The sequence below is a fragment of the Salmo salar genome, chromosome 17 (assembly GCF_965601325.2).
Source record: "Salmo salar chromosome 17, fSalSal1, whole genome shotgun sequence".
Lineage (NCBI taxonomy): Eukaryota > Metazoa > Chordata > Actinopteri > Salmoniformes > Salmonidae > Salmo > Salmo salar.
The window spans coordinates 48,473,900-48,501,617 of NC_138307.1; the positions used below are offsets into that span (position 1 = coordinate 48,473,900).

Here is a 27,718-nt window from a genome sequence, read left to right on the forward strand (position 1 = left end):
GAGCACTTCCTCTGTTTTCCAACAAAAATCGTCATGCTGTGAACTCCGTTGATTTGTTAATAATATCTGTTGTTACTCTTTGCTGTACTGCCCCTTTTTTTGGAATGGTGCTTTGTTGTAATATGTATCCTTACATATTACAATAACAGTTTTATTGAGAAGATATTCCATTATTTATTACTATTATTTATTATTATGAATACATACATTATTAATTTGGCTACACAGACAATTTCAATAAAAAAAATATAAAAAAAACGGGGCGGGGGCATATAAGAGCTATATGTGTGCATGAGTTTTAAGAATCCCCCGTCTCACACGTACGCTGTATAGATGGTTCGATCAAGAAAACAATTATTACAATGTTGAAATTCCTTCAGTCTTTTCCTGACTGTTTTTGCTAATAACTGCATTAGATTACAGCGACAGCATTACAAAAGCAAACCGCGTGAAACAGACAAGCACACAGGCAATTCTCTCTCAGACTCACGGAAATGCAATCATACAACTACACCATGCAGAGACATAAAGCAAAAATAGACCATATAAAGCAAGTTCACATGATTTGGAAGCCACTGTTTCGGTGTATGTACGTTATCTGGAGATGAGTGGTGCAACTGGCTCTCTCTCAGGCTCAGATGGGGAAAGGACAGACAAACAGAAGACGGTATTGTCATTTCAGAATGAGAAGCGGTGGTCATCTTCAAGGTTCAATGTCATATTGGACATTGTCGTCTCCAGGAGGTGTTGACAAAGACTAGGCTACCGTACCTGACCATTTAACCAATTATAAGTGACAGAAACAGGGGAAGGGAAAAAAAATACAAGAATGCCAAGGAAGCGAGGGACGATGACAATGCAAATGGTGGCAGTAACATTATGCTGCCTTCACTTGCGGACCTCACTGCCACTGGTCTGCGTGGAATGTGAGGACCCTCCAAAGGGGGCCATAGCGTTGGTCTCCATGGTCTGGTAGACGAAGAATACGAAGCCAGCTACAACACTGAGGAGCAGCAGCTTCAGCCAGACAGGCAGGCCACGGGGTGGTGCTACAGCCTTGCCAGCAGGGGGCGCCACTGACGTTACCAGCCTGGTAGAGGGGGGCAGAGTGGTGACTCTGTGGATGGTGGCGGTGCGGCTCTCCGTGTAAGAAGAGTTAGAGGCGGAACGCAGGAGGTTCTCATCTGTCCACAGATCACCAGACTTTAGGGGCCTACCGGCTGCACCTCGGATGGGCCTTCGACAGGTGGCGCTAGAGGGACAGGAAAGGAAGAATGTTGAGTTTCATGGTGACATTTCACACGAGTTGCCATCAGGCAAGTATTACTATCAAGCTCTTAAAATTAGTTACAGGACACCGCTTTACAGGAATGACAAGACTGTGGGTGGCAGTCTGCCAGATATAGCGATGTTTTATTGAAGTTGTTTATGTTGATAGAATAACGTGCATGTGTCTTACTTGATTCCTGTTGGAGTGTTGGTCTCGTAGGGGAACATCTCCTTCAGGATATCCTTCTCATCCGCCCTGCTGGGTGTCTGCTCACCAGCTGCTATCTTCTCCACCTGCAACACACATTTTAGTACACTTTCTTTAGACGTTGAAGCTGACATGGAGCGATTAAGGTGAGGATGAGACATTGTTCCATTTGCGTGTTACAAAGTCAATGCCACATATGGTATTATTTTTGGAAAAGGCCAGAGAGGGTCTGTGTACACCTTAGAACCACTAGGTGGCCATGTGTTGCAGTCCTCTTCCCATGTGACCGCGCAACCATAAACCCAAGGCTTGTGACAAACCCATTTGACCACAAACACAATTACCCCGTCTTGAGAAACGAACCAGCCCAGACCCTGGGTGATACATACATAAGGAATAGCAATTAATTACTTTCGTACCCATGGGTCCTTAGAGATACTGGAGGAGACACTGCCCTGCCCCCTCACTGGGGTGACCGAGGAGAGGAAGGGGGTGCTTTTCTGCTGTCTCCACTTAGGTTGGAGGTCATCTTTAGACTCATGCTCTGGTCCTGCTGGTCAGAGAGGTGTTGGCGTCTGCGTGTATACACGTGTGCGTGTTAGTGAGAGCGAGTCGAGGTCGGGGGTAATGGTTTAGAGTCTTTCACTCCCCTCACTTCAGCTGGCATTTAAGCAGCTGTACTAGTACAGACAGCTGTGTGCCACACACACACACACATTACAGTAGCCCCATTCATAATTGTCACCCATTTGTTTACAATTACAACATGTGTGAAGAAAAAACGTGAGACCACATTCACTCAATTAAATTCACCTTAAAGTTCCCATTTCCGGGTGCCACCACAACAAACCGCTGTGAGAAAAACAGAACTCTATTTGAGAACAACTATTGGGCAAAGACTGTATACCAGAGTAAAGCGATTGGACAGCGTGTCAAACTTGGCAGAGAGAGATGATAGGGATTCCAGTTGTTCCTTCAGGACTTGAGATGGAGATGAAGGAGGCAAAGGGGTCACTTCCAGACAAATGAGGTAGTGAGGAAGGCTTGGCTACTAGGAGCGGGCGGACTTCCTGCGGTACCCCCTTTAATATGGAGAGGGTAAGTAACACACTGGATCAGTCTCCTATACTCGTAGAGTTGGGCCATGTCTTAGACAGGTACATTTCAAATCCAGTGAGCATCCTAAGAGGACATTGTGATTAAGATCATATACCCACCAGGGGCCATTGTTTCAGGGGTCTAATGCTCTGTCCTACTGGAGCGTGGACACTTGGTGCAGGTTCCTGAGATGACCACAGATACAGAATAGAAATGTCAGTTATAGAAGAGGCTGGTTGATATACATACAGACCCAGGAGAGACTGACGGCAAGAGAGACCAAAACGAATAGCCAGTGATCAGAGCACTGATGAAATTGTGAACAGATCGAAATCAGACAAAACACCCAATACAGAGTGATGTCCCAAGTACTACAGCAGGTGAGAGAGATGTCCCAAACCTCTAGCAGTATTGAGTAGGGAGGTTGGCTCATGACTGGGAGCTTTAGCAGTCAGAGTGAGAGGAAGACCACCATCCTCCTCACAGCACAGCTAGAATAGAAGAGAATGGATTTATTTTTTCACGAGAGGAAAGAACAGTTGTGGCCTTCGAATTAGATAAACACACACAAGACAGATACAAACATTACAAGAAACAAAGTCACGAAAATCCATTTTTTTAAGTGGATGAAAAGGTCTTTGGTCTTGGTGGCAGAAAAATCTTCCAGGACGTTCTCCTTATACCAGAGGTCAAACTTGTCCACTGAATTGAAACAGTCGAGATGTTTTGCCTTGTGCTGCACTCACCGTTTACACAAGGTAGGCATTGTTCCCGAACCCATCCAAACTCAGTTCGAAGTAGATCAAATCATCAAACCATGTTCAGTTAACCAAATCAGGCTGGCGTCAAAGGTATGCCCATTGGAACCAAACATGGACATGTCGCTCATCCTGTTTAATACGGAGACTAGAGACTAGCTAGAACTATAGAAGAGAGTGGTGAGCATACCTTCCATAGTTCCTCTACCACCAGCCCCCCTCTACTTCCTCTCTTCCTTTTGGTTTCCGCTACCTCTTGCCACACCTCATTTGGCTTCCTCTAGGGTGTCAACCCATTCTGAGTGGGTGAAAACACAGTTTAGTGATGAACTTTCACTTCCTTATTTTATAAAATACATTTTACCAAGACAAATATGATTCTTCATGTTCTGAATCGTTCAGTGGGGTCTTTCTCAAACATATCATCTAACACGTCTGCAAAGACGTTTCTGAGTCGCTAAATTAGTATGAACCAAGCTAAATTAAATGTAAAAAGGCATTGAAAACACTTGTTTGTGTGAGAAATATTCTGTCATGTCTCAAAATCGATATCCATCTTAACTCTATTGTTTTATGTTCTCTGGATTCAGAAGAAAGATGAGTTCAACGGTGAACCTGTCAGTTTAGCCTCAATTCTCGCACAGTAACCAGCCTAGCTGAAGCAATGCTATTTTCCTGGTTTTTAACACTTTTTGTCTCTGGCCTACATTGATTTAGTCATCCTAATTTGGGCCATCCTACAACGGTAAAAACGACAATAACTTTTAAACAGATTATGACAGAGACATGAGTTTGGACTATTGGTTTTCTTAGAGTATCTACACAATTAACATACATTTACTAATTAGTCAAAAGATGCGTTTTTGATTGGACACCCTACTTCCTCCATCTGCCTGCCCTCCAGAACACCTACAACACCAGGTGTCACAGGATGGCCAAAATAAAACCCAAGCCATGGCCTGTTCTCCCCGCTTCTTTCACCTCCCCAACAAACATTTACCCTGCCCCCACCCACCCCCCAATGGACATTTATCATTGTCACAGCGTAAATAAATAAATAATAGGTTTTATTACAGTTCCACTCACTTCTCACTCCCCCCTGCTGCACCCCTATGGACATTCGCCAACTGACTCTTCCCCTGCCCCCACCACCCAACGATTATTCATGATTGCTACAGTTGTAAATGTGTTTACATTATTATTCATATTTTCTCGTTCACTTCTTTTTTAATGTATTTTTACCTGCACTGTTAGAGCCAAGAGTATAAGATCTTCACTGTACCCTGCAGTTATATATGCATCCCTGTACATGTGACTAATGAACTCAATCTAATGCCACACCCATTCCATCTTAAGATTCTGAAGAAGCAGGCTCTCTCGACTATGATAACGTTAATGATGGAGACATAAGATGTTAAGTCACACAGGTGAGAAGCACATCAAAACCAACAAAGTTAAGAAAGTATACCCACGCACAAATGTACAAGTTAAAATGTAGCCTGACAATACATTGTTCTAACGTGGCAAATCATTTTTAGTTCCCAATGATTGACCAAAAGGCTGTTTATCTCCCAGTAAGTGAATAAATGAGGGGGCAAGGAAGGCACCTTCCTACTGGTCTGCCAGGGAGTGAGGGCCCTCCAGATCTCTGTGGCCCTCAGGGACACTGTGGCTGGGGGTCTTGACTGGGGGGCCGCTGGGTTTGGCTTTGGGGACCCAGAGCGCAGCAGCATTCACATTCAGGGGGAAGGCTCGGTCAGGGACAGACTGAGGGTAAGACACAGTAGAGACTTTAGAGTACTAGACTAAATAGCCAAAATGCCAGGTGGGTGGGTGACTCTTCAACATTAAGGTTCAGCAATAAGAAAAATATATAATGGCACAGTCCCACTTATCTTACTATAACTAAGAGACACCACTGTAACTATGTGATCATTACCTATGTACACCCATTAAACAACTTCCAATATCAATCCGTGCCATGATCACAACAACAAGTCATAGCGACAGTGAGTGACAAGTAACCACAGAGAACCCCAGCGCCTGAGCTGGGAACCTAGGTACCTCAGTCAGTCTGGGTGAGGGAGACTCAGCCCTGGCTGTTATGGATAGTCCTAATGGACTGGGCATGGGCTAGGCCCTGCAGTAAGGGAGAGGGCTTAGAGCTTGGCTGGTCTGCAAATATCGGCTTAGGTTCCTTAGGGACTTCCTAGAACATGACAGAGGGGGAGAGAGAGGCGAAAGGAAGTTAAATAGAGGGAAGACTGACAAATGGATCAGGGAAGTTTACTCAGGACATCAAACTCACTAGAAGCAGAGGTGCCTTGGTCCTTGCCTCTCTGGGATCTGATAGCTCAGATGGAGCAGGAGGATGAGGAGGCGGCCTAATAATGGAGGCAATCAGGCAGCTAGGCTTAAGGTGAAACCTGCCACCTGTGCAGTGTTCATTGTTCACTATGGCTGAGGAAGACAGTGGCAGCAGGTGATGTGGTGAAAGGTAGGACACACCCACCCACACAAGAGTAGCTTCCCAAACATATATTAAATAGTGGATGTAGAGAACCCAGTGAATAAAAACATTAGTCTAAGCCTTACTTTGTGAGACTGCTTAACTAATTGTATACTACATCTCATTAACTTACTTCTACGCAGCTTTTAGCTGGAGATGTGTACAATTCCAAATAAACCTTAAATATATATAACATGACTAACACTATCCACAAAAAAGGTGATTATCAAGCTAAACACTTCTCCATCGCACCACAAACCTAGTGAGATTGATAGGCTCAGTGTACATTACAGAATAATCGCTTGCAGGGACCACCTGGTCAACTCTATGAGAGGATCTCCTCGATGGTCTCTTTATATCAACACAGGATGCTCTTCCTCAAGATCATCATCCTCCTCCGGAGCATAGATCTAAACACACACTTCTCAGAACACCCGACCTTCCACCTCTTCTCAAACACACCTTACAAAGCCAAGTCCACAACTTCAGTGAGTAAAGTGGGCAGTCCACAAACATGCTTTAAAGGGATAGTTTGATATTTTTCCAATGAAGCCCATCGACTTCCCCAGACTCAGATGAACTCTGGGATACCATTCTGATGTCTATATGTCCAGTATGTAAGAAGTTAAAAGGTGCAAGACAAAACTAACCAGTTAGCTCATGACTGAAAATACACGGGAACTGCTAACTTGGGGTAGTAGATACAGGGCTTAATTTCCAAAATGTGAAACTCTTCCTTTAATGTGGATATGATATCCACATGAGACAGGCAGCTTCAGTTGAGTAGGTTACCATCTGGTAGGTTCAGGATTTCGACACCAGATGGCACCAACACCTCCCAAAGTATCAGGAAAAAAGGAGGAGAAAAGTAAAAGGGCTTAAAAATATTAAAAATCACTCAAACGACAGGTTTTGCATAGGAGTTGGGAAAATAATAAGTATGTTCTTGCAAGGAAAGAATGAAAGAGGGAGAGAGAGAGTCAAAGAGACAGAAAATAGTGGACTAGAGGCACCCAGTGGCAAAGAGAAAACAAGCTAATCCAAGTCAGTTGACCGGTCCAGAATCTCCCAGCAGACAGACACACCGAGGGCCTTCAACAGACATTTGGTGCTTTGTTTTCCACACACACACACACACACACACATAATTCCCACCCCTATAGGAGTCTCAAAGGACACACTTCCTCTTTCTCAATTAATATTTGAGACAGGTTTAAAATCAACCCTAGAGCCTCTGACTACTAATCACAACTTGAGATATGCATGCTATTTAACTCATATTTACATTTTAGTCATTTAGCAGATGCTCTTATCCAGAGCGACTTACAGTAGTGAATGCATACATTTTCCCCCCCGTACTGGTCCCCCGTGGGAATCGAACCCACAACCCTGGCGTTGCAAACACCATGCTCTACCAACTGAGCTACACGGGACCTATTTCAACACATTCTGTATGGCGAGCTTTGAAGGAATAAAAAGCCATGAGGTTGGCCTAGGGTGAGGATGTGCTTTTGTCCACTGATTAAATAAAGACAATAAAATAGAAACAGGGACTCACTCGGTTGTGCTGGTTGCTGCGGGTCCTGGTGGTGACTGGGGTCTCCCCTCTGCTTCTGACAGGTCTCTCCACCACGGGGACTGGCTCTGGGACTGTCGTCATCTCTAAACACATACACACCACACAATTTCCATCAATGTCATGCTCTGTCAGTCAGTCTATTAACCAACAAATCAAATCGCATGTATTGTATTATCCCAGAGGGCCAATTTGGTTTGAAAGTAGGCATGTCTGAAAATAATTTGTAATGTAATGTGTCAACTGCCGAGATGAATCTGATTTGAATCTGTAATAGCCTGGTCTAAGAGGATGATTAAGTGTTACGTTTCTTACCTTCCTCCTTGTCGCTGTAGTGGTATGAGTCAGAGTTGCCGTTGTGGTTGCTGTCTACCTGAGTGATGACCACCGGTAGAGCAACGGCCTCAGGAGGACCATGGTCCAACAGCTTCTGGAGCCTTCTCTCATACAGCTTACGGGTTGAGGCTGCCATGACAAGACATTCAAATAAATTCAATGGAACTTTATGAATTCCCTCTTCTCATACGGTCTATGGGTGGAGGCTGCCAAAAGATCACATTATTCAAATGAATTCAACACAACTTTATTAATAAACAAATGAAGACTGCAACAATAATGGCCATTATTAAAATAAATGCAATACAACTCTTAATTCCCTTCTGTAGAAATATAGAAGGCACTCTATGTCTGGATCAAAGTAGTAGTTTTATTTACATGGTCGGGATACAAGAGCCCATCACAATTAAATACATAATTATAGACTCGATAACACAGAATGAACCCAATGTTTTCTAAAAACAATGCCCCTGGCTAATGTACTAGCAGACTGACTGACTCACCCACGATGGGTCCTGCGTTGACTCCATACTTGAGCAGCTCGTCCTTCAGGCCCTCACTGGTCAGCTCAGTCACATCCAGGTCCTCAGGCCGAGGCTTGTCTGTTTTCCTTGTGGCTTTCTGTGAAAGAAGGACCACAGAGGTCAGATTGATGCAACATGAAAAGTGTTGAGATCTATAGGTCACATAATTAGCCTTACCACCCATCACAGAAGGATGACTTGAATTGGAACGGCCATTCTAGTAATTATATTTCTTTGAGTTATTTTTAATGCACTTCAAATAAAAAGGTTGGATTCAATTTTTGCTGGAGCCCACCAAAACAGAAATCCAAAGAAGCAAAGCAAAGAAATCCATTTTGTGCTACTGAACATTACAGGGTTTAACATTTGAAATCCACATATTGAAATGTCCAAATAACCTCTCCGTAACTCTGCAGTGTGTGAATGTGTGAGAGAGAGTTGACTGATCTTTAGATTAGTGTGTTCTTTACCCAGCTCCATGGGCTGCTTCAGCAAGCAACACCACAGATGTTAAACGCCTTAAAAAGGTTTCTAATCGCACACTAGTTATCAGCAGAGCTAGTTTAACACCCTCTCCTGACCCAAACCATCATGACTGATCAACATTGCACGTAAAGAAACAAGTCTCAGCTCAGATGAATCATCAGTAAGATATTAATGTTTGCCTAACGCAAGACATGCATCATATACACTGAGTGTACAAAACATTAAGTACACCTGCTCTTTCCATGACAGACTGACCAGGTGAATCCAGGTGAAATATTTGATCCCTTATTGATGTCACCTGTGGAATGCTCTTGACACCTTGTACTCCATTCCCCGATGAATTGAGGCTGTTCTGAGGGCATGTAGTGTGTCCGCCTTGCCCCGAGGACAAAGGGATTTCCTCCTCTAGATGTTCACAGAGATAAAACAACAATACTCTCCACATTGTGTCGTACATGCTACACACTGGTTGAACTACTCAACCATTAAAGGTGGTAAACAAACAACCAAAGATCAAACAGAGCGGTATACTACGAAGCATGTTAATGCCTTCTTTGGTGTGCTTATCAATGCACAAGCACCTTTTTCCTTCTATCTACGGAACAGCTTGTTGCGTTGTGGGCATTCCCATTCAAGACTGGCAGCCATTGCTAGTGTATCCATGAGTTTAACAGTCATCTATGGAAAATATGTCTATGGTTGGTTGCGGCTGGCAGTTTGCCTTTCGCAAAAGTCAGAATATAATAGCGCAAAAAACAGTTTGGAAAGAAAATACTGTCATTACTGAATGTGTAATGTGATAGACTTTTATTGTATAAAAAGTCTCTTTTACACAATTTTTTATACTGAACAAAAATATACAACGCAACATGTAAAGTGTTGGTCCCATGTTTCATGAGCAGAAAAAAAAAGCCAGAATGTTCCATACGCAACAAAACCTTCCATTTTGTGCACAAATTTGTTTACATCCCTGTTAGTGAGCATGTCTCATTTGCCAAGATTAGAAGCTGATTAAACAGCATGATCATTACAGGTGCACCTTGTGCTGGGGACAATAAAAGACCACTTTAAAATGTGCTGTGTGACAAAACTGCATAATGCCACAGATGTCTCAAGTTGAGGGGGCGTGCAATTGGCATGCTGACTGCAGGAATGTCCACCAGAGCTGTTGCCAGAGCATTGAATGTTCATTTCTCCACCATAAGCTGTCGTTTTAGAGAATTTGGCAGTACGTCCAACAGGCCTCACAACCGCAGACCACATTTAACCACGCCAGCTTAGGACCTCCACATGCGGCTTCTTCCCCTGCGGGATTGTCTGAGGGGGGGTGGGGGGTTGCTGAGGAGTATCTCTGTACTAAAGTCCTTTGGTGGGGGAAAACTAATTCTGATTGGCTGGGCCTGGCTGACAAGTGGGTGGGCCTATGCCCTGCAAGGCCCACCCATGGCTGTACCCCTGCACACTCATGTGAAATCCATAAATTTAGGGCCTAATGATTTATTTCAATTGACTGATTTCCTTATATGAACTGTAACTCAGTAAAACCTTTGAAATTTGAGCATGTTGCGTTAATATTTCTGTTCAGTATAATTCATAAAATATTTAATTAGTCCTCTTCCTCAAATGAAGGGGATGATGACAAACTTTGCTAGAGGAAGGGTATCGGATTTCATTGGTCCTCAACCTCGTGGCTCAGACATTTCATTCAGGATATACTGAGTTAGCCTGCCCTGGAGCAGATTAGTTTCATAAGAATTTGTTGGTGTAGAAATGTACCTGGCTAAAAAGGTGAGCCACTTTCATGGAACCAGTTGACCAAAGTTAACTCCTCAAACCTGATTCGTAGTATAGGGCTCAGGTTCAATCCCCTTCAACCAGGCTGCAGAGAATGTATCCACTCTGCTGACAAGTATTTTTCTAGAATGGAAAAACATTCTAGCCATTCTGTTTAGTCCCAGAAACTGATGGGTTGGGCCAGACCCAGAACACACATGGGTAAAGCGGCGGTTTGAAAATGTGCCATTGGATTTGATCCGATCGCTGATGACTTTGTTTTGTATAACAACTCATTTTGATGTCATCACAAACAACTTCAATGATGGCAGTCTCAGACTGAAGTATACAGCGAATGATAGAGCAGTGGAAGAATTCAGTTTGAGTCGTCAGACAAGGTATAGCGTGCTACCGGCAGTCACCTAGTATTAGTTTTTAGTGATTCTTCCTCCACAGAGGTGGATGATTGTAGTTGTTCACAACCAAAGGCTATTTTCCCCCTTGGCCTAGGCTGTGCAACCGTATCGAACCGCCCCGCCCCCAGGACGCCTCTACGGCAGAGCTAAACAACTATCACTTTCTGTGCATGTGTTACTCTGATTCATATTTCTTAACAGCTAGAATAAAAGCCCTGTCTCTATTTGAACAAATATTTCATATATACTGTGTACGTACACAAACATTTGTAAGGGTTGTCCCTGACAAAAACAAAATCTTGGTTGACCGAAAGTGCTCTTTAAACCAATTGTTCGGTCAACATTTTTAAACGTGTATTTTTCTATACAGTGTTTCAAGAAAATCAACTCCACGCATTGAGCTTGTCTGATGCTTTAAGCTCACGGTTGGATGAGATAGGACAAATGCCTCAAGAGGGTGGCAGAGTTCTAGATAACCTGACCCAACTATTCTCTTCCTGCTGGCTTTCGCAGATTCTGCCATTACTCTCCTGAAGTTGCTGGTAATAGACTACACGAGGAGTCGGCAACCTTTCATGTGGAATGCCAATATATCTTACCATTTCTACCAATTTGCGTGCCAGTTATGGTTTTCATATGCAAATATTTGTGAAACAGATTCATTTAATTTATAATAACGTCTTCAAAATGATTGTCATGTGGTTAACTAAAATTCTATCCAAATCTAAAATTGTACAAATGTAAAAAGAAACTTCTATTGCCATTGCTAATTATAAACAAATAGCCTACATAAAGCCAACAAATAAAAACATTACAGCCTGCAGGTAAAAAAAAATATCCTGATAATAAAAATCACATTGGCTACACATGGCCTGTCTGCAACATACTTGAAACATCAACTAACTTCTGTCCTGAAGCTTGAAACATTGTATAAAATATTCTGGGCCCTCAGTTTCCAACACTAGTGAACGCGGGACAGTAACACAGACACATCTGTAGGCTATTTGCACAAAGGTTAAGAAGCAGTGATATTGCAGAAGCAAACATAAGCAGGACGCAGACAATCTGTGTTTTAACCATAAAATAACATACAACTATTATTTAGCTTCTCAGTAATCATGCAACACCGCACATCATTGAAATTTGCCAGAGTAGCCTGTTGTGCCTTGTGCATAAAGTTGCAAATGTGCATAAGGTAAGGATTTTTAGCTATCAGGAAGTCCAGAGACCCTGGCCACGCAGCTACTCTGTTTGCTCTTCAGTCTAGGATCTTTTTGTTTGAAGCAAACAAGCAAAAAAAGTGACAGGAATTAGGAAGTTCTAACTATTTCTATAGTTCTTGCCACATTCCATTGGAACTCTGCCATGGTTCTCTTATCCATGGAACATTTGATGGGGTGGGAGTAGTAAGGAGAGAGGGGGAAAGAATCTCAAACAGACACAGGGGGATTTAGCAGCTATCAGTCTCCCACTAGCCTCTATTAGACTCCTTACTGTGGGCCTCAGTAAAGTTGGAGCTGGATCTCAGCCCAGCAGAGCACATTCCATAATCACAGCATTCCAAGGAAGAAATAAGGAGGGGGAAAAATAAGAAAACAGTTGAAGACTACCCGTTTGTTCCCTCACTTTTCTTCCGCTCTCTGACCACACAGTTTAAAAGTGAAATCAAGGCACTGAGCTCATGGCTAGCCCCAAGGCCCAGACCATCCCTGTGCTTTAAGTTTTGCGTTAGGTTACTTGCAGGTGGTTTGTAGACTAGAGGTTTAAATTACATGGAATACAGATTGCATCAATGTATTGCAGAACGATATGGATTAATATAGTTCAGTCGCATGATCGCCTAGATTTCCAAAATGCTCTTTCTGACTAAGTGGATGTTTCTACTCACAGAAATCAGCTTGGTGATGCAATATTGAAACGGACTATTTTATGTGGCTTTTGGGGTAAACTATAACAAATTGCTAGGTTATGAATTATGATGAGCATATGGTTAACCACCTTTATGGATGGTTATGGCAGACATGATAGTTTTCATATCTGTGGTCCTCATGATGACCGCTGCATCGAAAACCTCCTCAACTCCCATTGACAAACCATTCAACCTCAGTTGAACTAAACCATAGGAGAGAAAAACAGTATTCCATTTTTATTTTATTTTTTATCTCAAAGGGTTTATTTTGATAGCTGTTATGAGTGAAAATGTGTGTTTAATGTTCTGAGTGTGCCAGTGGATGTTTGCCTCAAATGCTTCATGGTAAGCTATAAAAAAAAAAAAAATCACACAGACAGACATGACTGGGAGTCAGGTGACTATGTGAAAACATCAGGAAGAGCACTGCTACGATAGCATTTAAATCTAATGAAAGTACTAGCCTACACAGCCCCACTTGTCGCACACACAGTTAACCGCACATCTGTTCAGGGATAGTCCGTGCACGCATTCCTCTTCCAGGGAAAGTATTTCCTCAATAAAGAGACCAAAACCCCATAGGAAAACAGCCCCATCCTCCACACCAGGAGCCTTGATTTCCTTCAATCCCATTACCCATACCTTAATGCCATTTCCAGCACACTCAAAACTCCTTCAAGTTCCTTTCCTCTTCTCTGCATACCAAGGCTTTTCCCCTAACATAAAACGTCTCAGGTCCAGGTCCATCCCTTCTATGGATTCCACCACTTATGACACTAGCTGCTTTTAGCAAAGCGTGTGTATTTTCATACACCCTCGTTGCTTCCTATTATATTGGGTTGCACAAAATCAGTCCGCAGGAAGTTAAATAAAATTCAATTTCAACTTACTGTGCCAGTGGGCAGGATGGTTGGTCATTATGACGGGGAAAATAAGACATTTCTAAAATAACGTATTATTAAAACAGACTTTACAAACGTGGGTCTGTTGTCTTTAGTCTCAAATTCCACCCTTCATAATGAGCAACCGTCCTGCCCACCGGCAACAGTAAGTTGAAATTGAATTTTATTTAACTTCTAGCTTCCCGTGGTCTGTGCCCTATAATCTCATTACACAGCCCTGGGTCTGAACTCCTCCCTATGCAACTGGGTCCTGGACTTCCTGTCGGGCCACCCCCCAAGTGACGAATGTAAGCAACATTACCTCCTCGACACTGAGGCCCCAAAAGGGTGCATCCTCAGTCCTCTCTCTTGTATTCCCCCACTGCGTGGCCTCACAGTTCCAACTCCATCATCAAGACACGTCAGTAGAAGGCCTGATCACCAACAACGACAAGACAGCCTACAGGGAGGTGGTAGGCACTGGGATGGGGTGGCGCCAGGTAAACAACCTGTCCCTCAATGTTAGCAAAACAAAGGAGCTGATTGTGGACTTCAGGAGGAACCAGACTGGACACGCTCACATACTCATCAACGGGGCCTCAGTGGAGATGGTAAAATAACTTCAAATGTCTCGGCGTACACATCTCAGAGAAGCTGAAATGGTCTTACCACACAGACACTGTAGTGAAGGCGGCACAACAGCGACTCTTAAACCTCAGGATGCTGAAGAAATTTGGCCTGTCCCCGGGGGCCCTCACAGTGTTCTACAGGAGCACCATCGAAAGCATACTGTCGGGCTGCATCACAGTCTGGTACGGGAACTCCACCGCCGCTGACCGCAAGGCTATTCAGAGGGTGATACGTGCAGCAGAACACACACTGCCTGCTCTACAGGACACCTGCAACACCAGGTGTTGCAGGAAGGCCAACAAGCCATGCCCTGTTCTCGCTGCTTCAATCACTCAGACGCAGTGACTGCATCATGGCAAAAACAGAGATGGGCCAATAGTGCCTACCCTCAGACTGCTGAATACCAACCACTAGTCAGCTACCCCCGACATTATCCCCCATTGCTACTCCCCCTGTGGACATTCTTTCTCCTGCTACTCCCCAGCCCAATGACATGAATAATTGTTGCAGTTGTTAATTAATATGTATATTACTTTTAGTTTTTTACTTCACTTAATGATCATGCTGCTGCTCCCCCTATGGTCACCCCACCCTACAACCTGAGTCTACTCTGCCTCCACCCCAGCGGACATTTATTTATTGCTTCATCACTGCCACAGTTATGTATATAGTGCTATTTCTATTGTTTTTATTACCATTTTCATTATTTTATTTCACTAGCCCTGCATGTTGGAGTTCAAAGCTCTTGGAGACTTAACCAGAAAAACTCACAGCTGTAATCAAATCAGACTGCCACCTGCGCCGAATTCAACATGTGTAGACCTTTCTGAAGGCACTGTTCTACTGTCTCAATTTCGAGGTAGTATCAAGACATAGTATCTCGAAACCTTGATTTACAAAAGTCAAATTCGACACTAGTATGGCCATGTTTACTTACATATCTCGACATTTTCAAATAGTATGGATATTTACGCACAACTGAGTGGCGAGAATGGTTTCCATAAGCATTCAGCAGTGACACTGGCAGATATTTTAAGCGGGAAACTTTCAGCTGATTTGTAATACAATACAGCCAACATGTGTTTGTTTTTAGATTTAAAACGAGATGGAACTCGCTTTAATTGAAAAGATGGGAAATATAAATTGCATGCATTTAAAAAGAAAATGTAATTACCTAGAAGACCAAATCACATCGATAGTTTTTTTTTTTAAGGGAGATTAAAACACCCTACAAAACACTAACGTCTTTCATACATACATTTACTTGCAACATTCACACTGGAAACAATGTTACAAATATTATATTCCCGCGCGAGAAAGAAAAATCTTAACTCACCCTGCCCGAGCGACTTTTGTTGAAGACTACCGGGACTGGAAACTCCTCGTCACTGGAGAAAGCGTCTGTAGATGAGATCTTCTTGTTCTGCACGGTCAAGTTTTTCAGATACAGCTGCACATAAACGTCCTTTCGCTGGTCTCCGGTCGGGAGAGCAACATTGTTGGCCAAAAGCTCGCTCTTGAGTTTATCTTTGGTGAGAACCGATGGGTCCTCCAGATATTCCGGCATGTTTTCTCGCTATGAAAAAAGCAACTCCGCCTCCGTAACAACAAAATGAAGTATTTAGCAGGCTATGTTGGCTAACTGGCTAAGTAGCGCCTCTTGTTGGATTAAATCTGCGTAACTATGCGTGTACACAAACGTGATACTTCAAGCTTCCTGGAACAATTTTAGCACGTTAGCTTACTAGTTGTGACGCCTCTTTTGTAAAACTCTTCTCAGTAGAATGAAGAAGTGAAAGCGCTAAACACAAGACAGACCTCCCCTTTAAAGTACGTGGTCTTGGGCTATTATACCAATATCTGCTAGCTTGCTAGGACACCGGCCCTCTGCCAACATTGAAGGAACAAACGCGGTGAGAATGGAACCATCTGTGTGTGTGAACCACTGCCCTGTGAAACCAGACACTATTGGACAAGAGAGGTAACACCGAGCTTTGCCATTGGTAGAGGGTACATGCACATTTTAGGCGTTCATGAGCTACCGAAATGCATAGAAATGATCTCTTTTCCCTCTACTTACATTTTAAACGTATGTGAGTCAAGTCATTTGCACAATGCACTATCCTTTAATTGATACAATAACTTATCTTGCTGCAACAAAAAGCTTTTTTTGTGCATAAAAAATAAAATAATGTATGCGTCTCTTTATTTAAATTACATAACTGCAAAGTTGCAACCAAGGACAAAAATACAAAGCAAACAACTTAAGTAATTTTATTCTCTCACCTGTTTGAGAACATTTCCCCATATACTAGTTTAGGGTACAAGTATGGACAAAATACCACTTTTACTGAATTTAAGATAATTCCATTGAGAAAATTAACATAATTTCTCAAAGATAGCATCAGTTTCCCTCCCCCGTGTAACTATGTGTGTATTCCCTTATTGGAAAATGAAAAATCACAGAGAACCAAATTGCCCCTAAATTCAATACATTTTAAATAAAAATTGCTCATGGGGTCACAGTGTTGAACAGACAGACAGATCAGGGGGGACAGACTGAGGTGATCAGAGAGAAAGCAGGCAGCGATGAGCTTGATGCTCACAGGTCTACTACTTTTCTCTGGAGCCCAATCTCTCTCTCTCTGTGTGTGTGTGTGTGTTCTAATTACCACTAGAACCCATTTTGTGTGTGTACATTTGTGTGTTGGGTCTGCCTGAACACGTGTGTAAATCGGGAGCTCAACTCCAGATCAGTTTCCGGTGAAGAGGGGCTCAGGTCCTTGCTGGGGCTTGTTGTTCTGAAGAGACTGGAACACCCTGCTCTTCTCTTCACCTCCTTCTGCTCTCCTTTCTTTAATCTCCTCCTCAGTCTCAGGCCTTGATCTCAGGAGCAGCAGGAGTGCAGTATATTGTGTCAGAGTTCTCAGACACCAGCTCCTCTGTTGAGTCAAATTACATGACAACTCAATGACATTTGCCTCTAGCTATTAGTGTGACAGATTCATGGATCATTCCATTTCGTTTTCAAGCATCTTAACGAAGTCAGTACTCCTTCCGATAAGTATTCAGACCCCTTGAGTTTTTCCACATTTTGTTATGTTACAACCTTATTCTAAAATGTATTTTTTTTATTTTATTTCACCTTTATTTAACCAGGTAGGCAAGTTGAGAACAAGTTGTCATTTACAATTGCGACCTGGCCAAGATAAAGCAAAGCAGTTCGACAACATACAACAACACAGAGTTACACATGGAGTAAAACAAACATACAGTCAATAATACAGTAGAAAAATAAGTCTATATACAATGTGAGCAAAAGAGGTGAGATAAGGGAGGTAAAGGCAAAAAAGGCCATGGTGGCAAAGTAAATACAATATAGCAATTAAAACACTGGAATGGTAGATTTGTAGTAGAAGAAAGTGCAAAGTAGAAATAAATACTGGGGTGCAAAGGAGCAAAATAAATAAATACAGTAGGGGAAGAGGTAGTTGGGCTAAATTATAGATGGGCTATGTACAGGTGCAGTGATCTGTGAGCTGCTCTGACAGCTGGTGCTTAAAGCTAGTGAGGGAGATAAGTGTTTCCAGTTTCAGAGATTTTAGTAGTTCGTTCCAGTCATTGGCAGCAGAGAACTGGAAGGAGAGACGGTCAAAGGAGGAATTGGCTTTGGGGGTGACCAGAGAGATACACCTGCTGGAGCGCGTGCTACAGGTGGGTGCTGCTATGGTGACCGGTGAGCGGAGATAAGGGGGGACTTTACCTAGCAGGGTCTTGTAGATGACCTGGAGCCAGTGGGTTTGGCGACGATTATGAAGCGAAGGCCAGCCAACGAGAGCGTACAGGTCGCAGTGGTTAGTAGTATATGGGGCTTTGGTGACAAAACGGATGGCACTGTGATAGACTGCATCCAGTTTGTTGAGTAGGGTATTGGAGGCTATTTTGTAAATGACATCGCCGAAGTCGAGGATCGGTAGGATGGTCAGTTTTACGAGGGTATGTTTGGCAGCATGAGTGAAGGATGCTTTGTTGCGAAATAGGAAGCCAATTCTAGATTTAACTTTGGATTGGAGATGTTTGATGTGAGTCTGGAAGGAGAGTTTACAGTCTAACCAGACACCTAAGTATTTGTAGTTGTCCACATATTCTAAGTCAGAACCGTCCAGAGTAGTGATGCTGGACAGGCGGGCAGGTGTATGCAGCGATCGTTTGAAGAGCATGCATTTAGTTTTACTTGTATTTAGGAGCAGTTGGAGGCCACGGAAGGAGAGTTGTATGGCATTGAATCTCGTCTGGAGGGTTTTAAAACATTTAGTCATCAACCTACACACAATATCCCATAATGACAAAGCGAAAACTAACAGAAATACCATATTTACATAAGTATTCAGACCCTTTGCTATGAGGCTCGAAATTGAGCTCAGGTGCATCCTGTTTCCATTGATACTCAGCAAACTGGATGCAGTCTATCACAGTGCCATCCGTTTTGTCACCAAAGCCCGATATACCACCCACCACTGCGACCTGTATGCGCTCGTCGGCTGGCCCTCGCTACATATTCGTCACCAGACCCACTGGCTCCAGGTCATCTATAATTCTTTGCTAGGTAAAGCTCCGCCTTATCTCAGCTCACTGGTCACCATAACAACACCCACCCGTAGCATGCGCTCCAGCAGGTATATCTCACTGGTCATCCCCAAAGCCAACACCTTCTTTGGCCGCCTTTCCTTCCAGTTCTCTGCTGCCAGTGACTGGAACGAATTGCAAAAATCGCTGAAGATGGAGTCTTACATCTCCCTCACTAACTTTAAGCATCAGCTATCTGAGCAGCTCACCGATCGCTGCAGCTATACACAGCCCATCTGTAAATAGCCCATCCAACTACCTACCTCATCCCCATATTGTTTTTATTTACCTTTTTTGTACACCAGTATTTCTACTTGCGCCTCATCATCACTCCAGTGTTAATTTGATAAATTGTAATTACTTTGCTACTATGGCCTATTTATTGCCTTACCTCCTTACTCCATTTGCACACACTGTATATAGATTTTTCTATTGTGTTATTGACTGTACTTTTGTTTATCCCATTTGTCGCACTGCTTTGCTTTATCTTGGCCAGGTCGCAGTTGTAAATGAGAACTTGTTCTCAACTGGCCTACCTGGTTAAATAAAGGTGAAATTAAAAAAAATTAAAAAATAATAATCCTTGATGTTTCTCCAACCTGATTTTTTTGTTTTTAACCTTTATTTAACTAGGCAAGTCAGTTAAGAACAAATTCTTATTTCAATGACGGTCTAGGAACAGTGGGTTAACTGCCTGTTCAGGGGCAGAACAACAGATTTGTAACTTGTCAGCTCTGGGATTCGAACTTCCAACCTTTCTGTTACTAGTCCAACGCTCTAACCACTAGGCTACCCTGCCGCCCCAAAAACTTTGGAGTCCACCTGTGGTAAATTCTATTGATTGGACATAATTTGGAAAGGCACACCTGTCCATATAAGATCCCACAGTTGACAGTGCATGTGAGAGTAAAAACCAAGCAATGAGGTCAAAGGATTGACCGTAGAGCTCCAAGACAGGATTGTGTCAAGGCACAGATCTGGGGAAGGGTACCAAAACATTTCTGCAGCATTGAAGGTCCCCAAGAACGCAGTGGCCTGCATCATTCTTAAATGGAAGTTTGGAACCACCAAGACTCTTCCTAGAGTTGGTCGCCCGGCCAAACTGAGCAATCAGGGGAGAAGGATCTTAGTTAGGGAGGCGACCAAGAACCCAATGGTCACTCTGACAGAGCTCCAGAGTTCCTCTGTGGAGATGGGAGAACCTTCCAGAAGGACAACCATCTCTGCAGCACGCCACCAAATCAGGCCTTTATGGTAGAGTGGCCAGACAGAAGCCACTTCTCAGTAAAAGGCACGACAGCCCACTTGGAGTTTGTGAAAAGGCACCTAAAGGACTCTCAGACTGATGAAAGCAAGATTGAACTCTAAGGCCTGAATGCCAATTGTCACGTCTGGAGGAAACCAGGCACCGCTCATCACATGGCCAATACCATGCCATATTACTTATACCTACCCAGTCATTTCAGATACTAAAGTTTCTAGGAATCCCTATTAATTTGGAATAAAGCATCAAAACTCACCAGGAAGGACACACTTCCACAGGCCATAGGTTTTGCCGACCGCAGTCTGCCACAGCCGGAGTGTACCATCCTCAGAGCCACTGGCATACAGCTCCCCGTCTGGACTGAACCGCACGCAGTGTACTGGCCCAAAGTGGCCCTTGTACGACTCTACAGGAGTGAAGAGAGCCACAGCAGTGTTAAACATGACCCTAACCATGTCCACACACAGGTTATAAAGGCATACATGTGAGGCAGCCACTATTGTCCAACAGTATGCGGTCAATGTCAGCGAGTTGGTTAGGATTGAGTGAGCATTCTCTTATATACAGCGCATTTGGAAAGTATTCAGACCTGTTGACTTTTTCCACATTGTTACATTACAGCCTTATTCTAAAATGTATTACTTTTTTCTCATCAATCTACACACATTACCTCACAATGATAAAGCATAAATAGATTTTTAGAAAATTTTGCAAATGTATTAAAAATAAAACAGAAATACATTATTTACTTAAAATAGGATTGTGTCGAGGCACAGACCTGGGAAAGGGTAACAAAAAAAATCTGCAGCATTGAAGGTCCCCAAGAATACAATGGCCTCTATCACTCTTAAATGGAAGAAGTTTGGAACCACCAACACTCTTCCTAGAGCTGGCCGCCCGGCCAAACTGAGCAATCGGGAGAGAAGGGCCTTGGTCAGGGAGACGACAAAGAACCCGATGGTCACTCTGACAGAGCTCCAGAGTTCCTCTGTGGAGATCGTAGAACCTTCCAGAAGGACAACCATCTCTGCAGCACTGTACCAATCAGGCCTTTATGGTAAAGTGGCCAGACGGAAGCCACTGCTCAGTAAAAGGCACATGGCAGCCCGCTTGGAGTTTGCCAAAAGTCACCTAAAGACTCTCAGACCATGAGAAACAAGATCCTCTGGTCTGATGAAGCCAAGATTGAACTCTTTGGCCTGAATGCCAAGCGTCACGTCTGTAGGAAACCTGACACCATCCCTACGGTGAAGCATGGTGGTGACAGCATCATGCTGTGGGGATGTTTTTCAGCTGCAGGGACTGGGAGACTAGTCAAGATCGAGGGAAAGTTGAACGGAGCAAAGTAAAGAGAGATTCTTGATTAAAAACCTGCTCCAGAGCGATCAGGACATCATACTGGGGCGAAGGTTCACCTTCCAACAGGACAACGACCTTAAGCACACAGCCAAAACAACGCAGGAGTGGCTTCGGGACAAGTCTCAATGTCCTTGAGTGGCCCAGCCAGAGCCCAGACTTGAACTGTGCCGCAACGCTCCCCATCCAACCTGAGAGATTGAGAGGATCTGCAGAGAAGAAATGGGAGAAACTCCCCAAATACAGGTGTGCCAAACTTGTAGCTTCATACCCAAGAAAACTTGAGGCTGTAATCGCTGCCAAAGGTGCTTCAACAAAGTGTTGAGTGAAGGGTATACTTATGTAAATGTGATATTTACGTGTTTTTTTATTTATTGATAAATGTGCAAAAATGTATAAAAACCTGTTTTTGCTTTGTCATTATGGGCTGTTGTGTAGATTGATGAGGGAAAACAATTGAATGAATTTTAGAATGTGGCTGTAACGTAACAAAATGTGGAAAAAGTCAAGAGGTCTGAATACTTTCCGAATGCACTGCAAATTGGTGTGATTTTATATGACTCCTTGTGAAGTTGTTTTGTAGTGTAAGCTGCTGCTTACCCAACTCCTCCTCGGTGCCATAGTCAAATTTGTAGAGCTTGAAGTCGTCTCCCCCGGCAACAAAGAAGTCCTTATCTGGATGCAGCGAGGCAGAGTGAATGGAGGCAGGGGCATCCACAGTCTTGATCATGTCAAGGCTAGGGAGAAACACACGTCAGAGTAAGGAAACACACACAGCTTTAGCACTAGCCATCACAATCAAATATGAGAGAAATCAAATTATAATGGATGTCATATACTGTATGCTATGACTGCCCCTGAGGATTAGGTAGAGGTAGTCCCTAACCAATGATACAGGGTCAGATATTTTATCAGTCCCCTAATGGTTTAGGCTAGGTTTGGAGGTAGGAAAATCTTATCCTAGATCTGTGGTTAGTGGCAATGTCTACCTCGAGCTATGCCTGAGGGCAATGCCTGGGTTTTCTGTATTGTACCTGAGGGCATTGTAGAATGCAATGGTCTTTCCATAGGTGATGACCAAAACCTCTCCGTCAGGGATGTACTCCATGCTGCTGACTGACATGTCGAAGGAGAGCTGCTTCACAACCTCAGTGGAATTCCTGTCCCACAGTCTACACAAGGGAACAGAGTGTGTATATAGCAATACCCATTTTAGATCAATAGATACAGTACCTTCTTGATTGAAAAGTCATCAAGAAATGACAGCAAAAATCGAAGCAAGAGTGACGGCCAGACTCGTATGACCATAGTATGTTAATGACCTTTCAATGTTGATAATCACACACTGCCCTCCTGTGTTCATAGTGGGCAGAGACTTTTTGCTGCAAAGGAAAATGACTGCAAATGCTTCCAAATGTTCTCAATAGTATATAAGGTGTGTGGTCATGCTATCAGCCTTTTGGCATCATAATAATATCCATGACAAATGTAGAACCAGGTAGATCAAAGAGCACTGACCGTACGGTTTTGTCATCAGCGGCAGAGAGGATCTGTGTGTCGTTGTTACACCACAGGGCTTTCTTTATGGCAGACGTGTGCCCTGTAATCTCTTGCGGTTCTGAGGGAAACAAAACACAATCCATATCTAAACACAACCAAACGTTGACGCAAACAATTAAACGAGGGCTTGCATTGGTACGAACCTGCTTCCGGTTTGTTGAGGTCGTAGATGCGTATTATCTTATCATTCCCTCCTGTTAACAGACAACCGCTATCCTGTCGGAGAGAAATAGAGGGGGGAAGAAGTTGACTCAAATATCCAATACATGAAAGTCCCATAAGAATATCCCTAGAACAAAAAAGATACGCAAGACATGTAAACAGGTTTACACTGTCATGACAGGGAGCATTTAAGTCCTCAATCTCATACATTTGACACATACAGTAAAACCCATATCAGTACCAAGTAAGTGTAGTACCTGAGTGAAATTGACTGACTTGACAATGTGCTTGTGTGCCAGCGTGAGGACCTCATCTCCAGTCACGGCATCCCACACCTTCCTGAAGAGCAAATAGATAGTCATCATCAGTATGTCAGCCAAGAAAAATAATACAGTAGCCTAGTTACCACCTGCCAGACATGCGTTTGCTTTCACCAACTCTGTTGTTGAAACGACAAATGAGTTGGCTAAAGCAGACAGACTAGTGCCTAGGCTAGGAGAGTAATAAGTTACTGTCAGAAATCTTGGAGATCTCTCATTGAACAATTTGAAGAATTGGAAGACTTAACACTCATTCTGTTCTGAAGTACAGTATAGGATTATAGCCTGGTTCTATACTGTATGTGCAGTAGCAAACACTTATTATTTTTTACCTTTATTTAACTAGGTCAGTTAAGGACAAATTCTTATTTACAATAACGGCCTACACCGGCCAAACCCAGACAACGCTGGGCCAATTGTGCGCTGCGCTATGGGACTCCCAATCACCGCCAGTTGTGATACAGCCTGGATTCGAACCAGGGTGTCTGTAGTGACGCCTCTAACACTGGGATGCAGTGCCTTAGACCACTGGGCCACTCGGGAGACTTATAGAGCCCACCAGCTTGTAGTCCTAAAAATCTGAAATTGGTTGGCATTTTCTACCTATGGTTCGTTCACCATTCCTATGGGGGAAAATAATGGGGTTTTGGGATATACGCCAAAAATAAGGTTAACACAGGCTTAGGAGATCTTATATGTTTTGTTCTATGCGATAATATCAGTCAGTTACCATGACCTTTATGAATTATAAAGCTTATGTGCTCAAAATAAGTCCGTTGCTAACAAGTCACTAACTTTTTACTTGTTTGGATTACATAAATGCTTCATAATTATCTCATAAGCCCTTGTTTACTGCAGACCTTATTTTCGGCGTTTATCCACCTAAAAACATTAATTTCCCCATAGGCGTTGGCCATTGAGCCATGGCAAAGTTAGCCTCCGTTATAGCCCGCAAACCCTAGTCGGCATTCTGCCTTCTCCTTACAGTTTTCAGCCAACAGCTGCGCCCACAACTGGCGAGTTAATCTACACACAAGTGTTTGGAGAATGATAGATAGCCAATTAGTACAGGTGGTCGCTGCTCGTCTTCCATCTGTTTCCCATAAGCAAGCGCTATAACATGAGGATATGGCCGTGCAGCAACACTAACCCTATCAAGGTGTATCAATTTAACCTTTTGTATTTTGAAAACTATTTCTTGCTGATATGAAAGTTAAGGTCCTTGTTCTTCCAAAACTGTACCACAAGCGACACGTGTTAATGTTCAGATTGAGCGTTGCTGCTCTTAACAAAACGCCTTCGTCCAATGACTCCTATGTGTAATGGAGTCATGATCAAGGAGTCATGAGCTAGCCTCCATTACAAAAAGACACCATTACTATTGCTCTCTATATTGTTGTCATAACATGGTCATGACCAGGCTATGTTGTGGGCCTAAATACATACGCAGTGAAGTCTGCAGCAGCAGTGGCTGCCTTGGTGGCTTCATTATTCAGAGTGGCCCCCCAGACAGCACCCTTGTGACCCAGGAACGTTCCAATCCAGTCCCCTGTGTCTCCCTGGCGCAACATTGGTTTGCCATCTACAAGAAGGAACATTCATAAGTGGTTAGTACATTCACACGTGGTTAGACAACTACAGTACCTCCAACTGTAGCACATACATAAGAAGTGAAATAGTCTGATGAGCATTTTCAAAATGCATCTATTCAATTCCCCTCTCTATTCTGACTCCCACCTGAGGAAAAGGTGTGATGGAACTTTGTTGACCTCTACTTTACATTCAATATTTTCTAAATAATGATCTATGGTTATCTATTACAACAAGGCCTGTATCTAGCAAATATATCTTACCTTTGCAGGCACTGATGAGAAAATACCCATATGGGGTGATTCCACTGAAGGCTAGATCCACCACAGGTCTTGTGTGGCCAGAGCAGGTGAGTGGTGTCTGTCTCATTGCCATGCTCACCTTTGTTTCAGACTGACTAGCTAGTAAACAATACAAACTGTTAAATAATATCACCAAAAGTATGGAGCTAGTTAATGAATATAAATGACAGCTTGCAACTGGCTAGCTAATGTATGGAATGAGATTGCTAAAACTCTGGCTCGTGCTGAATAGCTAACGTTAGCTTCCAATGGAACCAAAGTTAGCTTGACAGACATTAGCTAGCCAACGATTCTAGATAGTTTGAAGATAACGCAACCACCGTTAACTAGATGTTATGAAAAAAAGAGAAGGAATTAAGCGAAGATATTGATGTTTCAGTGAAGGCAAAGGGCTTCTCTCCCAGCTAGGAAATAGCGCTAATAGCTAGCAACGTGCAGTTAGCGGCCTTGGGTATTTAAAAAACATTGTAAATATAGAAATACTTCCGGTATCATGAACCCTGACGTATTTTCTAAATAAAAGTCCCAGATCTAAGTAAATGGTCAAGACTCAGGATCATTGGTGGTACAATGAAATCATCTATAATTTTGCACTTTGTCAAATATTTTAAACGTGTCCACCAACTTTTTCGAATAATATTTGATTAATTACATTTAGACTCCAAATGATTGATCATCCTGTCTGTATTTATCAGTATCATCAAGACTCATATTTTAACGTGCTACATTGAATATTATAATATTGTAAAATTTACAGAACTTTTTGAGGGGACATGTGTAAATCTAGAGCATCAGGAGTGTGAGGGGTACAATTTGTGCAAAGAAAGCTCTTAGAGCTCTATGATTTTGAAAATAACATGTAGACTTGCCTTAGATGGTTTTGCCACACACAGGTTGTACATGAAACGTAGAGGTAGAAAGAGGATTAAGGCCCCCAGGGTTCTAGACTAGAAGCACACTTTCCGCCAGTGGTGGAAAAAGTACCCAATTGTTATACTTGAGTAAAAGTAAAGATACCTTAATAAAAAATTACTCGATAAAAAGTGAAAGTCACCCAGTAAAATACTACTTGAGTAAAAGTTTTAAAGTATTTGGTTTTAAATATCAACAGTAAATGTAATTGAGAAAATATACTTAAGTATCAAAAGTGAAAGCAAAAATATGAATAATTTCAAATTCCTTATATTAAGCAAACCAGACGGTATCATTTTTTATTATTTATGGATGGCCAGTGGCATGCTCCAACGCTCAGACATCATTTACAAACGAAGCATGTGTTTAGTGAGTCCGCCAGATCAGAGGCGGCAAGGATGACCAGGGATGTTCTCTTGATAAGTGTGTGACCATTTTCTTGTCCTGTTAAGCATTAAAAATGTAACCAGTACATTTGGGTGTAAAAGTAAAAGTTTTCAAAAATATAAATAGTAAAGTAAAGTACAGATACCCTAAAAAACTACTTAAGTAGTACTTACAGTTAATTGAGGTAGCTATGTACACTACCGGATAAAAGTTTTAGAACACCTACTCATTCAAGGGTTTTGCTCTATTTTTACTATTTTCTACATTGTAGAATAATAATGAAGACATCAAAACTATGAAATAACACATATGGAATCATGTAGTAACCAAAAAAGTGTTAAACAAATCAAAATATATTTTATATTTGAGATTCTTCAAATAGCCACCCTTTGCCTTGATGACAGCTTTACACACTCTTGGCTTTCTCTCAACCAGCTTCATGGGGTAGTCACCTGGAATGTATTTCAATTAACAGGTGTGCCTTCTTAAAAATGAATTTGTGGAATTTCTTTCCTTCTTAATGCATTTGAGCCAATCAGTTGTGTTGTGACAAGGTAGGGGGTATACAGAAGATAGAGCCCTATTTGGTAAAAGACCAAGTCCATATTATGGCAAGAAAACCTCAAATAAGCAAAGAGAAACAACAGTCCATCATTACTTTAGGACATTGTCAATTATCTGAAAAATTTCAAGAACTTTTAAGGTTTCTTCAAGTGCAGTCCCAAAAACCATCAAGCACTATGATGAAACTGGCTCAAACTGGCTCTCATGAGGACTGCCATGGTCGAATTGCTGCAAAGAAACCACTACTAAAGGACACCAATAAGAAGAAGAGACTTGCTTGGGCCAAGAAACACGAGCAATGG

General features: G+C 42.6%; 2 protein-coding genes across 2 annotated transcripts; both read right to left on the reverse strand.

Annotated features, from left to right (window-relative positions):
* Nucleotides 1–173: 173 nt before the first annotated feature.
* On the reverse strand, nucleotides 174–15,966 carry lap2 (Lamina-associated polypeptide 2). The gene is made up of 6 exons (NM_001141787.1): nucleotides 15,710–15,966; nucleotides 8,258–8,375; nucleotides 7,734–7,883; nucleotides 7,401–7,504; nucleotides 1,460–1,563; nucleotides 174–1,252 (listed from the first exon to the last, which is right to left on the reverse strand). Exons 1-6 carry the CDS (start codon nucleotides 15,938–15,940, stop codon nucleotides 889–891), a joined length of 1,071 nt encoding a protein of 356 aa, NP_001135259.1. The 5' UTR covers nucleotides 15,941–15,966; the 3' UTR covers nucleotides 174–888.
* Nucleotides 15,967–16,633: 667 nt separating this feature from the next.
* On the reverse strand, nucleotides 16,634–26,030 carry LOC106576022 (serine-threonine kinase receptor-associated protein). The gene is made up of 9 exons (XM_014152821.3): nucleotides 25,515–26,030; nucleotides 25,108–25,243; nucleotides 23,599–23,680; nucleotides 23,323–23,395; nucleotides 23,138–23,237; nucleotides 22,654–22,791; nucleotides 22,220–22,356; nucleotides 20,520–20,669; nucleotides 16,634–17,315 (listed from the first exon to the last, which is right to left on the reverse strand). Exons 1-9 carry the CDS (start codon nucleotides 25,624–25,626, stop codon nucleotides 17,248–17,250), a joined length of 996 nt encoding a protein of 331 aa, XP_014008296.1. The 5' UTR covers nucleotides 25,627–26,030; the 3' UTR covers nucleotides 16,634–17,247.
* Between the last annotated feature and the right edge of the window lie 1,688 nt (nucleotides 26,031–27,718).